General features: G+C 47.9%; 1 protein-coding gene across 1 annotated transcript; it reads right to left on the minus strand.

The window, feature by feature from the left end:
- Window positions 1–5,654: 5,654 nt before the first annotated feature.
- LOC116892095 (L-lactate dehydrogenase A chain) lies at window positions 5,655–15,165 on the minus strand. Its single transcript, XM_032893571.1, has 8 exons — window positions 15,058–15,165; window positions 13,230–13,379; window positions 11,491–11,608; window positions 10,432–10,605; window positions 9,913–10,086; window positions 9,002–9,119; window positions 6,833–6,956; window positions 5,655–6,327 (listed from the first exon to the last, which is right to left on the minus strand). Exons 2-8 carry the CDS (start codon window positions 13,353–13,355, stop codon window positions 6,163–6,165), a joined length of 999 nt encoding a protein of 332 aa, XP_032749462.1. The 5' UTR covers window positions 13,356–13,379; window positions 15,058–15,165; the 3' UTR covers window positions 5,655–6,162.
- Between the last annotated feature and the right edge of the window lie 1,713 nt (window positions 15,166–16,878).

Raw genomic sequence — 16,878 nt, forward strand, 5'->3', positions numbered from 1 at the left:
GAGGCAAAGGATGACTTGTGGCCACAGGCCCCTCCCTCCCTGTAGGCTCCTCCCTCCCTGCCCATGGGCCTACAAAAGCTTTCCTTCACAGGTGGATGAAGGCACTGCCCACTTCCTCAAAGGATGTCGAAAACACACCCGGCAGCAGTTAAGAAACAAGGATGACCGTTTAGGCCCAGGAGCCAACAGTTGTAACAGACAAGGAACGTCACAAAGCCTACTTCAGCACGCAAGCCCCGGCCCCTACCGGGTCAGGTACCCTGATGGCGTGCACCTTCAGGACTTTACCTCATGTTTTAGGAGACGGACTCTAGAAGGTTTCCAAGGCCTCTACTGGAAGATGTGTAGGTACTGAGACCACACAGATGGCAGTGAGTTAGGCAAGCGCCCCTTTAAAGGCCCGAACATTAACTGGGCTGCTTTTCCCCTGTGAGGAAATGCAGAGTTTGAGGAGCATACCTTACATCTGTTTGTAGGCATTGAGAGTTGGGGGCGCGGGGAGATCTATCTGTCTGTTTGCTTGCTTTTGTTTTGTTTTGCTTTCGACACAGGGTTTCTCTATGTCGACTTGGCCGCCCTGGAACTCACTCTGTAGCCCAGGCTGGTCTTGAACTCAAAAAAGAGATCCGCCTGCCGCCACCACCTAGCTGTTTGTAGACATTTACATAACTACTCGTTTCGAGAGATGACTTCTTCAGTAAAGAGCTCGCGATGCAAGCATGAGGGCTTGAGTTGGATTCCCCAGAACAAAGGTAATCGCTGAAAGTGGCTACTTAGTAATCTATGGCTGTGGCCGAGACAGAGCCTCCCTGTGGCTCCCTAGACAGCCATCCTAGCATTAATTAATGAGCGTCTTTGTCCCAAAAATCTAGGTGGATGACATCTTAGGGGTGGAACAATACCTGATTTCCTCTGGCGTCCATGTCCACATGTGCATGCATGCACCCGCGCGCGCGCACACACACACACACACACACACACACACACACACACACACACACTGTGTTAGGGTTCTCTAAAGCAGTGGTTCTTAACCTGTGGGTGGCTACCCCTGGAGGGGGGCATCGCATATCAGATTATTTACACTACAACTCTTAACAGTCGCAAAACTTAGTTATGAAGTAACAAAATAATTTTATGCTCTGCCACAGTGGGAGCAATCCCTACTCTGAAACCAAAGCTTTTGGGCCTTCAGCACTCAGGTCTCAGGAACAAGGAGCAAAGAGTTTCCTGCTGAGTCACTAGGGGTGATGGAGAGTGGATTCACTCCTTTTTCATCCCTTAATTCCTGGATCTGTGGGTCCCAGCTATGGGACAAACTGCCATGTATGGATACTGATTCAAACATATGTTGGGGATTTAGCTCAGTGGTAGAGCACTGCTCTACCACTTTTTGGTCCCCAACTCAAAAGAAAAAAAAAAAAAAAAAAAAAAAAACCAAACATACTCCCTTCTGGAGAACCCTCCCCAGCCCTCCAGGCGGCTGCTACCTAGCCAGCACTGTGACTGTGTCTTCAAGGAGCCAGTGCACTCAAACCAGGATGTGTGCTTTAGGAACATGCTAGACTAGTGGGGCCCATGAGCGTGGTGGGCCCCCTGTTGCACTTCTCCGCCTGGGAAGTGGGTGTCTTGATCTGAAGCAGTGACCCTGGACATGGCATTCTCTAAGTCCGTCATGGTTTTGGCAGAAGCATTATGTGCAGGAAAGGCAAATCCATGACTAAGGTGACCTCCTCCAGGAAGGACAAAGTGTCCTTTCCATGAAGAATGGGGTTGTGTGTGCAGTCAATCTGCAGCTTGGTGCACGGTGACTCCAGAGAATGGTGCTATACGAGGGGACTCAGTGTTGGCCTCTGCTGCTGACAGATCTGGCACTCGGCAGTAGCTACATTAGCCATAGTGAATAGAAATCTATGTTGTGGAGCCCAGGCACAACCCCATCCCATCCCTGCTACAATCTGACTTGGTGGGTCAGATAATATCCAGTTCATGACAGGCGGTCGTGGTAACTTAGTGGCCTATTGCCAAACTTCAGTTTCCAGGAATGCTTAGTAACAGGCCCGACACTCTTTTTTAAAGGAAAACAGTAGTCTGCAGATGATGGGAGAGCCTTGCTCCAAAATCCCAAAGATCTCCACTGTGATCCACCTCCTGTAGCCTGCCAAAGGCTCCCAACATCATCTCTATCACCCGCTACACCCCACATACCCTGGGGTCTGCTGGATCAAATGTTTTTTTTTTTTTTTTTGGTTTTTTTTTTTTTCGAGCTGGGGATCAACCCAGGGCCTTGCGCTTCCTAGGCAAGCGCTCTACCACTGAGCTAAATCCCAACCCCGGATCAAATGTTTCTAAAGGTAGAGCAGCTTGCGGCCTGGACCTGTGAGTTTTCTTGTTCCAGGGCCCACACAAAGCTAGCAGCTTTCTGAGTCACTTGGTATAGGGGCCAGAGTAACACACCCACATGAGGAATGTGCTGCTTCCAGAATCCAAAGAGGCCCACTAAATGTTGCACTTCTCTCTTGGTAGGAGGGGGCCAGGTGCAGTAACTTACCCTTCACCGTGGGAGCAGTATCTCTGTATGTTCCACACCCCGACTCCTAGAGATTTTACTGAGGTAGAAGGCCCTTGGATTTGGATTGGATTTATTTCCTATTTTGTTTTTAAAGAGTTGATTATGTATATGAGTACACTGTAGCTGTCCTCAGGCACACCAGAAGAGGGCATTGGATCTCATTACAGATGGTTGTGAGCCACCATGTGGTTGCTGCTCAGGACCTCTGGAAGAGCAGTCAGTGCTCTTAACCACTGAGCCATCTCTCCAGCCCCCTGTTTCCCATATATTTTAATGGTTGCTACCTCCGATCACTTGATCCAATCAGTATAATGTCATCAATATAGTGGACCAATGTGACATTTTATGGAAGAGACAGGTAATAAAGATCCCTTTGGGGAATGGAGAGTTGGCTCAAAGGAGGACTTGTTGCTTTTGCAGAGAACCTGTGTTTGTTCTGTGTGTGGAACTCGAAAAGAGAGTGTTGGATCCTGTGATAGTTTGCATATGCTTGACCCAGGGAATAGCACTATTAGAAGGTATGGCCTTGTTGGAGGAAATGTGTCACTGTGGGGTGAGCTTGGAGACCTGCCTCCTAGCTGCCTGAGGGTGCTAGATCTGTTCCTGGCTTCCTTCAGATGAAGATGTAGAACTCTCAGCTCCTCCTGCACCATGCCTGCCTGGACGCTGCCATGCTCCCGCCTTGATAATGAACTGAGCCTCTGAACCTGTAAGCCAGCCCCAATTAAATGTTGTCCTTATAAGAGTTGCTTGGTCATGGTATCTGTCACAGCAATAAAACCCCAACTAAGACAGATCCCCTGGACCTAAAATTACAGGTGTGTTTGTGTCTGTGTGTATACTTACAGATATATGGGCACGGACTTCCATACCAGTACATGGGGTGGGAATTAAACCTGGGTCCTCTGAGAGAGTACTCTCTCAAAACTAGCCTGCAACTCAGTGTCGACATGTTCTGGTCCACACAACAAAGTTATAGACCACCATTAAGTACAAGGGCAAATAAGAGTCCTTGTTCTAATTCAAGCCAGCAACTGAGAGCAGGCTCCTGCCACAGAGAACTACTCTCAGCCCACAAATTGGGCAAGGTAGGGTTTATAAAGCCAAACCACAACTACATCATACCAGGTATGGGCCAAGAGGTCTTTTTCCTTTTTGTTCCTTCTGTTGTTTTTGTTTTGTTTTGTTATCTAATTGATTATTTCAGGGTCTTTCCCCCATAACCCTGGTTTGTAGCACAAACCAGCAGCACAACTTCTAGGGCAGGTATCTTAGCTTTCTTTTGCCGTGATACACACCTTGACCAAAAGCAGTTTGGGGTGGAAGCTGTAGTTGGCTTACACATCCATTTCCTAATCCTTCATCCAGTAAATTGCCACAGGAACTTATAGCAGAAGCCTAGAGGCAAGAACTGAAGAAAGGCCTTGGGTCTTTGCTCCCTATGGTTGCTAACCTGGTTTCTTAAAACAATCCAAAAAAAAAAAAAAAAAAAAAATCCAGAATTACCTGCCCAGGGGTGACAGCACCCACAGGGAGCTGACCCTCCCACATCAATTACACATAAAGGAAATGAACTGTAGACTTGCCTCCAGGCCGATATCCAGGTGGTTTCTTGAGTCCCTCTCACAGTTGACTTGTGTCAAGTTGACCTAAAAGTATCCAGGAGGCCTAGGGAAGGGTTGGTTACAAAGAACCCCAGGACAACTAAAGAAATAGAGTGAGCTAGGGCTCTGAGTTTGGCAATTGTGTTTGGACAATCTGGAGAAACCAGTTCTCTTTTAACCATGTGGGCTCTGGGGATTGGACTCAGGTCATTGGGTTGCAAACACCTTTACGAGCTGAGCCTTCTCACCGGGCCCCGTTTAGAAGTCTTCAGCACCGTGCGCCTACCCTCTTCGCAATGGAGTTTTGCAGCTGATGGTCAACTGGTAAGTTTTCACATTGATTTATAAAATGCCTACGTGAGTGTGGGACATCATAGTTAAGATTCTCTGAATCCCTTGTACTTAAGACAAATACCATGGATAATGGAAATGGACTAACCAAAAAAATATCTAGTTACACAACTAGTGTAAATTCATACCTAATAGCTGCTCATTCAATATTCAGTCAGCTCCAAATCATGGTCACCTGCTGTTCCCACCAATTTAGAGCACTGACTCTTCTCCCAGAGGTCCTGAGTTCAATCCCCAACACCCACAACCATCCTAACTACAGTTCCAGGGGATGGACCTACATACAGATAAACACCCTACACATTAACACCCCCCCCCCAAAAAACCACAGTACCCTGAAAACCCTTCACTTGTCTCAGAGCTTATTTCCCAAGAACTTGAGTGTCCTTACTGCTTTACAGCTTTACCTCTGTGTATAGCTTACTTGTTGAAGTGTCATTGGAGGTCAACTTTGGGGTTTTAATACCCAATTGGTTCTTCTAGCTGCTTTCAGAGCCTGCATGCTTTCTGCCTTAATGGACAAAACCTAAGCTGGTCCCAATTAAATGTCTTTAAGATTTATGTATGTGGGGCTGGAGAGATGGCTCAGTGGTTAAGAGCACCTGCTGCTCTTCCAGAGGTCCTGAGTTCAAATCCCAGCAACCACATGGTGGCTCATAACCATCTGTAATGAGATCTGATGCCCTCTTCTGGTGTCTAAAAACAGCTACAGTGTACTCATATAAATAAAAAATAAATAAATCTTAAAAAAAAAAAAAAGATTTATGTATGTGAGTACACTGTCGCTGTCTTCAGACACACCAGAAGAGGGCATCTGATCCCATTACAGATGAATAGTAAGTGAACCACCATGTGGTTTCTGGGAATTGAACTCAGGACCTCTGGGAGAAGAGTCAGTGCTCTAAACTGCTAGGACATTTCCAACCCCTCCGCCCCCACACCCAACCCCTTTAGCTTTCTTTTCTAACCCTGAGATGAGGTCTTCCTTTGCAGCTCCAGTTGGCCTGGAAGGAAGTAAACTAGGCTGGCTGAAATGCAAGAGATCCATCTGCCTCTGATCCCGAGATCAAATGCCTTCACCATCTTGACCAGCTGCCTGACCTCATCTTAATAAAAGAGCCAAGCCATCAATCACTCACTGTTCAAGGTTTATTTGGTGTTTTCCTTGGCATGACACTTGAGTGGTTGGTTCCGTCATCCATATGCAGATCTTACATTTCACATAATATTGCAATGTACACTACAGACACATATAATACAGAAAATATCCTGTAGAATATTTATGCACAAGATATGCACGATGGACTTACACACTGGAGCCAGCTTATAACTAACTGGGAACTCATGGCCTAGGCATGTTTGGTGAGGGTGCGTAGCACAGCAATGCAGCAGGCTCCCAGGGTAATCAAAGCCTGCACGCAGTTGGCAGTGTGTCTTGGAGACAGCGGGACTGTCACACTAACCAGGTTACCACTACACAAGTACCACTTAGCAGAGTAGAGCTGTGGAACTGAGATTTTCCCCCAGACCACCTCAACACAACTGGACTAACCACAGCTCAGATGAGAAGTGCGTGGTCTCCATAGAAACCCTGCTGCAGCCTGGACAGTGAAGTGCTAGGACACTGGGAAGACTTTAGAACTGCAGCTCCTTCTGGATTCCCCAGAGGGTATCTGCACTCTTCTTCAGGCGGGCCTCCTCGTCAGGAGTCAGTGTCACCTTCACAACATCTGAGATTCCATTTTGTCCCAGGATACATGGGACGCTGAGGAAGACATCCTCCTTGATTCCATAGAGACCCTGGGCAACAGAATGACAGAGATTACATTTCATCTACACCTCCTGAGATTACATTTCATCTACACCTCCTGAGATTACATTTCATCTACACCTCCTAATAATTAGATCTGCCTGCCTCTGCCTCCCAGAGTTCTGGGATTCAGAGACTGTTTTACCACTGCCTGGCTTAGAAAAGCCTTTATAAAACAAGTTGAGTGTCAATGCTGTTCTATTGCAGAGATGTCCAGTGCGATAATGAACAGAAAAATAGAAAGGAAGCAAAAGCCTGAAGTCCCAGCAGACGAGAGCTTCAGCATGAAGGAGTTCAGTTATCCTCAATCACCTAACAAGTTCAAGGCCAGGCCAGCAGGCACTACGTAAGACCCTTGCCTCAAAAATACCAGAGCAAACCGAATCAGGAAACAAACCCAGAACTCTAACATCCCTACTTGTTAGACTGTGTAAGTGGGAGTAGGGTCTCCAGGGTCTCAGATACAAAACAGATCTCCACAGATCTTAATCATACCTTAATCATGGTGGAAATGGGATGCACCCGCCTAAGGTTCTTCATTATGCTCTCGGCCAAGTCTGCCACAGAGAGGCCAATGGCCCAGGATGTGTAACCTTTCAGCTTGATCACTTCGTATGCACTGTGGGATAGGAAGGATGGTGAAGGGTTGAGCGAAGGGAGAGACAAGGAAAACAGAGGTTTTACTAAACACTCTTTACAAGGTCACACATTCAAGACAAAAGGTCTGAGCCCCAGGGAACTAAATCTTGTACGTTGATAGAGGGGGCATTACATCGTCAAGGCAACTGAACCCCTATATCAACAACTAAACTGGTATTTCTTAGAAATGAAACAGGGAGGGGCTGACGGAATGGTTCAGAGTGTAAGACTGGGAGTGGTGGCTGAAAATGGAGACCGTGTTGTTCCATTCCATGCACCTCAAAAATCATCTCTGGTGACTTCAATGAGTGAGATGTGCCCCCCCAGTCCCCATTAATAGGCTGTTTGAGGGTGATGAGGAGGTGTGGTCTGTCTGGGGCAAAGGCGTCACTCTGGAGTGGGCTTTTGGTTTCAAAAGAAAGCTGTGGAGTTAGCTCTCCGCTTCCTGTCTGTGAATGAGGCCGGCTACCTGCTCACACCCCTGCCCCACCACTGTGGTCTCTAACCCTCGGGAACCAGGAGCCCAAAGCAAAGCCTGCCATCAGTGGTTTTGGTCCTGATGTTTCTTTCATCACAGCAACAGGAAGCCACCAGTACCACATCCATGATGCTTCCACACCACACGACTGAGTAAAGCTGGGAAACACGAAGTCCACTGAGAGCATTTCTAATATTTACTTAAAAATCTAGAGTTTACTTAAGAATCAAAGCTGGGCGGTGGGGGCTCACACCTCTAATCGCAGCACTCTGGAGGCAGAGGCAGGTGGATCTGAGTTCTAAGCCAGCCTGGTTGGTCTACAGAGTGAGTTTTAGGATGGCCAGGGCCACACAGAGAAACCCTTATCTCAAAACACAAAAGCAAAATGAGTCTTAAACTCCAGACTTAAACTGCATCTGCCAGACAAAGACCTTGGTTAGACTTCGCTTCTTTCTGGGGCTGCAGAGGGGGCTCTGAAGCGAAGGGCACAGGCAGCTCTTCAAAGGACCCTTAAGATGACTCACAAGGGTCTATAGCTTCCGTTCTAGGGAATCCTTTGCCCTCTCCTGATTTACACAGATACTGCATCTGTCTTCAGTCGTAAAGGACTTTTCCAAGGTGCGAGCTCATTACAAACAGGAGACTCCAGGGGCCAGCGTCAGTGAACCTCGCCTGCATGTGGCGCTGCTTTCGCCTTAGCCTCTTGTTTACAGCGTGAAGAGGAACGAACCTTTAGAAAGAGAACCGTAGGGCCGGAGAGATGGCTCAGTGGTTAGATCCTGAGTTCAATTCCCAGCAACCACATGGTGGCTCACGACCATCTGTAATGGGATCTGATGCCCTCTTCTATTGTGTCTGAAGACAGCTACAGTGTACTCACATACAAAAAATAAATCTTAAAGGAAACCATTTCATTGGGACCAGTTCCCAGCCCAGGTTTTGTCCATTAAGGCAGGTTCTGAAGGCACTGGAAGAACCAATTGGGTATTAAAACCCCAACGTTGACCTCCAATGACACTTCTCCAACAAGGCCACCTACTGCCGCTCCCTAAGACAGTGTACTCACATAAAATATTAAAAAAGAAAAAAAATGTAAGCAAAAGCACTCAAATGAAAACTGTTGAAATCTTTTGGAGATGCACACACACACACACACCCCACCATTAGATGGCGCTTGGGGACTCATGAACAGTTGTGAGAGGAATTGAGGGACGCAAAGAGAGCCGGAACACCACAGGAATACCAAGAGTCAACCTCTGGACTCTCTGGGGCTCCCAGATACTGAATCACCAACCAAAGAGGGAGCACAGGCTGGACCCAGGGCCCTGCACAGACTCAGCAAATGAGCAGCTTGGTCTTCATGAGGCTCCCCCACCAACTGGGGGTGTCCCCGAGCCTGTGGTCTGCCTGCCTCAGGATCCCATTCCCCTAAATGGACGGCTTTGCCTGGACCCTGTGGAAGAGGATGTGCCTAGTCCTGAAGCGACATGATGGGACGTAAAGTGAATACATCTTCAGTCCCCATGCTGTCCAGCAAGAAGCCGCACCTGTCAACCACCTGCTTGTGCACATCCTTCCACTGCTCCTTGTCTGCATCCGTGCCCAGCTGTGGGTTCAGAGACTTCAGGGAGACGCCGGCGACGTTCACACCACTCCACACAGGCACTGGAAGAAATGGGCAGCTTACATTGTTTCCACCCAGCACAGAAGAGTAACTGTGTCCCGCCTTTGTTTCCTCATCTGCAGAGGAAGGTTCCCCCACTTCTCAAAGACGGTCAGGATTAGCAAACCCCAGGACATTAATACCAACCGTACATTCTAACCTACTCTCCTCATGCACTGAAACCTGTAGATTTCAGTGGCTATCTATGTGCTATCTGTCAGTGTTCACAGTGAAAGGGCATTTCCTTGCCACAGGACCTCTAAGAACACTACTGCTCCCTAATGGCATTTCACCCCACATCTGATCTGGCTAAGCGTGCAGGGGCAGGCATTTCAAGTCAAGTATACACTGCTGAATGAAGTGATTAAAGTTGTGCTAAGAACCATGGTCAACATGTCCCGGGCCTGAGGGCAAGACTCGGTGGACTGTGTGCCCAGCACACAGGCTCCCGTGTCCTACAGCAGACGTGTAATCAACAAGAGTCAACAGGTATGAAACCGATACCCGGAAGACAAAGGCTGGACTTCAGAGAAGAAATGCCCGAGGGCAAGAGAGATGGCTCAGTGGTTAAGAGCACCTGCTGCTCTTCCAGAGGTCCTGAGTTCAAATCCCAGCAACCACATGGTCGCTCACAACCATCTGCAATGGGATCTGATGCCCTCTTCTGTGCATCTGAATATAGCTACAGTGTACTCACATATAAAAAATAAATCTTAAAAAGAGAAACAGATAGAATTTTTTCATGCTAGGTTTTTGTTCTAAGGAAGAGAAAAGAAGCCGGTATTAAAGACTTACCACTGGAGTCGCCATGCTCTCCCAGGACCCACCCGTGACAGCTCAGTGGATGAACTCCCAGCCTTTCTCCCATCAGGTAACGGAACCGAGCCGAATCCAGATTGCAACCACTTCCAATAACTCTGTTTTTGGGGAAGCCGCTGATCTTCCAAGCCACGTAGGTCAAGATATCCACTGCAAAACACAAAACAAGACATTTACATGACATGTAACTCCAAACACATGGTTCTGACCATGCTGAGCATAGATCAGTAGTTTAACCTCTTTGCTACATAATTCATGTCCAATCATTCAAAGTATTATTGTTTTAAATATATTATATCAACACAATTACTCAAAGTTACTCACTTCTTCAAGATCATGAGTGACAATTCCAAACTTTGCAACTGCATTTCAAGGCACTTATGCTTGAACTGTTTTATAAAAACACAATCCCCAAAACACTAACAAGCATGTGTACACACAGTGCAGCATCAGGGCGAATGCAGGCAGTCCGCGCCCGCGGTTGAGAAGCCCCACCTGGGTTTGAGACGATGAGCAGTTTGCACTGTGGACTGTATTTCACAACATTTGGAATGATGAACTTGAAGATGTTCACGTTTCGCTGGACCAAATTGAGCCGGCTCTCTCCCTCTTGCTGACGGGCCCCCGCGGTGATAATGACCAGCTTGGAGTTTGCAGTCACACTATAATCTAGAGAAAAAGACCAGAAATGAAGGTCCCCTCAGGGAATGTGTCCTACCCAGCAAAGCTTCTTGCATAAACCTCCAGTGTAGAGTTTTATTCTGGCCTCTTAATACACAGATGACGGAGCCCTGTGCCATGCAGAACTTGCCTTGGGTGTGTAGTTTTAACTGATGTCTCTCGCAGAGAGGAAGAGGTAAGGATGCCTTTCTCATAATTATCATTGTAACAGGAAGGACTCTCAACAACTCCTAAATGGCAATCTGTATCCTAACACAGAATATTCTCTGCCCTCACCCCTTGAGACTTGTACTATGTACATTCACCACCACACCCAGCATTCTACCCATTCGCTTTCATTAGCCACTTCATTGTTGTCAAAAGCCCAGCCATCTTCTCTAATCCCCTTTTCCCCCTGTGACACAGGGCAGCTGATCCAGGGACTTGTCAATCTGGTACGAAGGAGGTCAACAGACTTTCAACCCTGGGTTCCTGGCTAGTGTCAGTGAGGTGTAAAAGGTCAAGCCAAGAACATCTGCTGGGCAGGCCCTGGGGGCACGCCCTCAACTGCTACAGGGCAGCAAGGTTGGCGTTGTCACTCTACAGCTAAAGCTTTGTGCCCCCTGGTGTGTATGAGGTCCCAGAATCCATCCCAGCAGTACACACTTGAAACAAACAATGGAGACTCAGAGCTCACACCCTAATTCAGAGAATCTCCATATTTGTGCAAATTAAGTTCCCACTTCAAATCCTCTGCTAGCTATCTAAGGTATTGAAAACCAGCACAAAAGTATGCCAAGGCCCTTCGGTTTTGAATGAAAGAACTGTGTAGAGACAGGGTTCCAGGCCTGAGAAACTTAAGCCTGACAGCAGTAGAACCTAGCCTCAACCAACCTTTGCTGGAGACAATTTTTGGTGTCTTAAGGAAAAGGCTGCCATGCTGAAGATCCATCATCTCTCCCTTTAGCTTATCTTCTATGACATCAACAAGGGCAAGCTCATCAGCCAAGTCCTAAAAGATAAACGTTTTAGTTAAATGAGAAAACAATCCTGACTCTTCTCAGGACTTGCCATGGTCTATATTCCGGCCCAGGAGGGTGCTGCTACTTTAGTCTCCATTGGGATACATTCAAAACCATTGCTTCCTCGAAGGCCCTGTGTAGTCTCTCCCACAAGCCCTCCACTGGAGTGGCTTCTGTGTGGGGCTGTCATTCACTAACTAGGTGACACTGGCCAGCAAGAAGGCTTGAAACTAGGCTTGGGCACAAAGCTCAGCGTAAACTGTTGCTTAGCATAGTGAGACCTTATGGTGGGGGGAAATAAAGACTCAATTAAAGAAGCAACACCCCAAAGCAGGAATATCAAGGCATACCCTTACGGGCAGTACTAAGGCAGCAGTCAACCCCTGTCTGCAAGAGACAAATAGAAAACCTACCAACAACTACTACTTAAAAAGACAAGAGACTTTGTCTTCAAAAAAATATATACTTTGAAATGTTGCCTCAGGGCTGGAGAGATGGCTCAGTGGTTAGGAGCACTGACTGCTTTTCCTGAGGTCCTGAGTTCAAATCCCAGCAACCACATGGTGGCTCACAACCATCTGTAATGGGATCTGATGCCCTCTTCTGGTGTGTCTGAGGAAAGCAACAGTGTACTCATATAAAATGGGAATAATAAAGTTAAGCATACCTTTAACAAAAAAAAAGAGGGATTGGGGAATTTAGCTCAGTGGTAGAGTGCTTGCCTAGCAAGCGCAAGGCCCTGGGTTCAGTCCCCAGCTCCAAAAAAAAAAAAAAGAAAGAAAGAAAGAAAGAAAGAAATGTTGCCTCAGGCAGATTTTAGTCAGTACCTGAAGAATAATAGTATTCTGCAAAGCTAGGTGTTATGTTGGAGACGTATAAACCAAACCCAGGAAGACTGTTCCAGGTTCAAGGATAGTTTGGACTATATATGAACCAAGAACGTTTATTTACCCTGTCTCAAAGTGTTTTCTAACTCAATTATAAAGTTATGACTAATTAAATTTTAGCTCTGTGATTGATAAGAAACGTAGGTGGGAGGTGGATGGGTGAAAACAGTCTGCTGAGCTGAATTTGACCTCCAGAACCCATAAGGTAGGAGAGAACCAGCCAAAAGTTACCCTCTGATGTGTCTGCTCACACACAATTCTTTTTTCCAATGGAAAACTGCATACACCAGGAAACAATGGGGGTCAGACAGAAGTTCAAGATAACCTATTCAGTAGGATTTTAATTTTAATCACATGCACATAAAATTCCAATTCAAATGTCTCTTTAGATTTGGGCACGTAGGTCAACGGTTATCTAGCATGTTGGAGGCACTGGATTCACTTAACTGAAAAGGCATAATAAAAGGTACATAAAATGCATAATAAAAGGGCTCTTCTGGTGGTACAGCACCTTAACACAAGGCAGAGCGTTTTAAACAGGCCTCAGTGAGATCACCTTTGATACTGTTACTTTCATAATCCCTTTCTTGTGTATCACTATGTTGCAAAATGTTTCACAGATGACTCTGAATGAGTATGTGCAAACCTTAATAGTTTTATATACAATGTGACAATGTAGGGATGACCCCCATCCACAGGCTTGTGACATAAAGGACCCACTTACCTTCATTAAGATACTGATGGCACAAGCCATGCCAACAGCACCAACCCCAACAACTGTAATCTTGTTCTGGGGGACCTGTTCTTCCTTAAGAAGATTCACAATCAGCTGGTCCTTGAGGGCTGCCATCTTGGACTTTGAATCTTTTGGGACCTAAGGGGAAAACAACGTGTATCATTGTAGCCTGTCCCAAGATGTACTCACCAAGTTTCTGACTTTAAAAAACGTTGACTTTGCTACCTTTGGACTACTTTCCATTAAGTGACAACGTGACAAAAAACAGAAATGGTAAAAACCAAGAATAGTCACAGAGTGCAACGCTCAACGCCAGGGTGTGGTCTGGCTCTCAGCGTGAAGGTCCTCACCTTGAAATGGAAAAATAATACTGAGGTCTCCGTATATGAGTAGCCGCCTGAGTTCTTACTCATCTTGATGAACCCCGAAAGGGATGGTCCCTCCTCTTACACGGTTAAAGAACTGCCTTCCCGCTCTTCTCCCATCACCCAGAGTCCTACAGCAAGTAGGCCTCAAGTTGCTTCCGGAAATACCAAAAATCAAGAGCAGAGGGCGCCAATAACGGCTACAAGGTGCGACCCTAAGGCATAGCAACGTGCTTAGGCCTGCGCACGCGCAAACTTGCTTCCTAACCCCCACCCCCGCAAGAACCCAAGTTGTATGATCAAGCCAGATCTGTAAGACTGGCAGGCAGGGGGCAAGCCGGTGCGCGTGCGCAACTTCAGAACAAGGTGTCATACGTAAGTCTAGTGGCTGCTAGCCATGGATGAGACCTCTTGCAGGAAGTTCGCGGTCAGAGTTGGGCCCCTACTAGAGCCCAAAGCACAAGCAGCGAAGTGGCTGGCAGCCACCTCAGCCTGGCGCCAGGGTGAGATCTCAAATGCCCATACCAGAAACCAGGACCTTCACACGGTGAGGCCTCGTTGGCCAGGATGTGGCCGCTAAGGGAAATTGCTTCAGTTCCAAAATGCGGATACAATTGTGGAGGGTCTGAGACCCGGAGCCTCCCCCGCAGTACCACGAGGGCCACCTTTCCCAGCAAGCACCACGTCTATTTTTGAAATCGTTCCAAAGTGCAAAAGGACTCGGCAAGATCTCTGGGCAAGCAGCCTAGGGCCATCAGGCAGGAATCCGGTCTCCTTACAACCGCTGCTATTTCTAGACAGCCTTGAGAGGTTTCTGCAGGCTGGGGGGGGGCAGGGCGGGGGGGGGTCTTCCCGCAGATAATCTGCCTCACGCAAACCTCATTTTTGTGCTCTATAGGGACAGGGTGCGGCTACTCCCCACCTACGACCCGATGGGTGTCGCAGGCCTCTCAGCTACAGGTTTCCTCCTTCCGTCTAGGGTGTAGAGGAAGGACTGCAACTCTTCCCGCTTCCTCTCCGCACGCAGCGCGCTTAGCATGATCCCCAGACACATCAGGAGCTTCTTAACAAACCCCATTTAGGGCAACAGCGCCCTTTAATCTGCAGGAAACATCCACTCCACCGAGCCCACGCAAGGGAAAATGCAAACCGCACGAAGGCTCTTAATACCCGCCCCGGGCCGGCTGAGGCTCTTTCGGCCCCCATGGGCTCGAGTTACCCGTCCTCCCGTCTCGCACGGCTCTCTGGTCCCTGTTCGGTGGCTCCCGACCTTCAGGCCCGCCATCCCCCTAACCCTTCTCACACCGATCTCGCCGCCCCAGGCTGGGTGGGGCCGCCTGCTCCGTTCCCCAGAGCACAGTAGCCCACGCGTGCCCAGGTCTGAACACCCACCCTGCACCTCCACCCCAGGTAGGAACGCCCTGTGCGGGTAGCAAGGGTCCCGACCGTACCGCTTAGTGCACGATGGGGGACGACGGGCGAGCAGCAGCAGTAGCGTGCGCGAGATCGGCGACAGTGGCTCCAGCACGCAGAGCTGCACGAGGGCGGGGCCTTAAATGGAAGCTCCGTGCTGACGTCAGAGTGGAAGCCCAGCGGACGTGCGGGAACCCACGTGTAGGCTGGGCCAGGGGCGGGCGTCCAGCCCGGCTAGGCGCCACCAAGATCGGAGCGGCGCGCGCAGCAAGATGGCTCTGTAAGGGTGGCTCCACATGTGCTGGGACACCTCTAAGAATGGCCAGCCGGACATGCTCCTCAGCCCTAGAAACAGGAGCCCGAAATGCATCGATCCTCCGCTTCCTTCTCCGTAAAACTTGTGAGACTCAGAAAAACCCTGGTCACTTTCTTCATTGCTGTTCCCAGCGCCGGGGACAAGTTCTGGCAGGCAACAGGCCCTCAGGAAACATTGCGTGAAAAAGCACCTTGTCGGTCTGTCCACCATAACAGTCTATCAGATGGGCCGGCCTTTCTCCTGCTGCTTCACTTAAAAAGCCTCAAACCAAGACGTGTCTCAGCTTCTGAGGGCTTGCGAATGACTTGGTCAGTTTACATCCGTGTCTGCCTTTAAATTTCTTTCTGTAGGCCAGTTCCTATTCCTCTCCCAGCTTCCGCTAAATCCTATGTGAATCGTAAGGTACTCCACCACTGACAGGATGTGAAATGGAGTTTGCTACTGCTTTGACTTCCTTAGTGATGGGAGGAATCGTGACTTTCAACCCTGCTCACCCATCTCCCTGGAAGAGATGCGTTCACTGCAGATTAAGGTCTATTACACTCCCATCAAGATTTGAAGGGCTTTGAGTTGCAGGGAGCTGGAGGTGCAGGGCTCTTGTGAGAGCAAATGAAGCTCACAGCCCCTACTTTTGCTCAACTGTAGCTATTGTGATATCTTTTATAATAAACAGAGTAGGCTAGGATTGTGGCCAGGGCAGAGACACTTGCCTTGCATACACAAAGGCCTGAGTCCCATCCTCAGCAGAACGCAAATAAAATAAATTTAAAAGTCACAACAGTTGGATATGGGGAGATGGCTTTGCCACGAAGACCACAAAAGCTTGTAACTCCCCAATCCAGGGGTTCCAGTACCCTCTTTTGATCTTCACGGAGTCTCCCTCCCATATATATATATATATATATATATATATATATATATATATATATATATAATGAATCTTTTTAAAAGTCAGAATAAGGGGCTGGAGAGATGGCTCAGTGGTTAAGAGCACTGACTGCTCTTCCAGAGGTCCTGAGTTCAAATCCCAGCAACCGCATGGTGGCTCACAACCATCTATAATGAGATCTGATGCCCCCTTCTGGTGTGTCTGAAGACAGTGACAGTGTATATAAGAAATAAATCTTTTTTAAAAAAGTCAGAACAAGAGATATGAAGCTTTTTAAAGAAAAAAGTGAACGTACGTCTGTGAGTTGAGACACGAGAGCAAGTAGTTAAACAGGTGGACGTGGAGGGCTTTGGGGACACCTCAGTTTATAGTGGAGGCAGAAGCACAGTGGAGATGATCTAGTAACTATTTTTGACTATGGTCTCAGGTAGGGGCAGCCCTGTGGAACTGAACTGGTCACCTGTGGAATACAATGCTGCAAGCAGAATGTAAACTGGGTTAGTAGATGCCCAGGTCAGGTCCGTCTGCTAGGAAATTGCTTTGCGTGGAAAATGCATGTGCAGAGACCTCATGTGCACACACGCTCCTCTGACCCCAGAAGGATTCTGGAAAAGGATACTGTTTCTTCCTTTTCCTTATGCCTACCCGTGTATC

The sequence above is a fragment of the Rattus rattus genome, chromosome 2, assembly GCF_011064425.1.
Source record: "Rattus rattus isolate New Zealand chromosome 2, Rrattus_CSIRO_v1, whole genome shotgun sequence".
Lineage (NCBI taxonomy): Eukaryota > Metazoa > Chordata > Mammalia > Rodentia > Muridae > Rattus > Rattus rattus.

Excerpts from the sequence above, each read along its gene's own strand:
- LOC116892095 (XM_032893571.1), bottom strand. The coding sequence starts at position 13,355 with ATGGCAGCCCTCAAGGACCAGCTGATTGTGAATCTTCTTAAGGAAGAA. Across the intron at positions 10,087-10,431 it reads GCTCATCGTCTCAAACCCAG|TGGATATCTTGACCTACGTG; the intron begins GTGGGGCTTCTC and ends TGTGTTTTGCAG. Across the intron at positions 9,120-9,912 it reads AGAGCATGGCGACTCCAGTG|TGCCTGTGTGGAGTGGTGTG; the intron begins GTAAGTCTTTAA and ends CATTTCTTCCAG.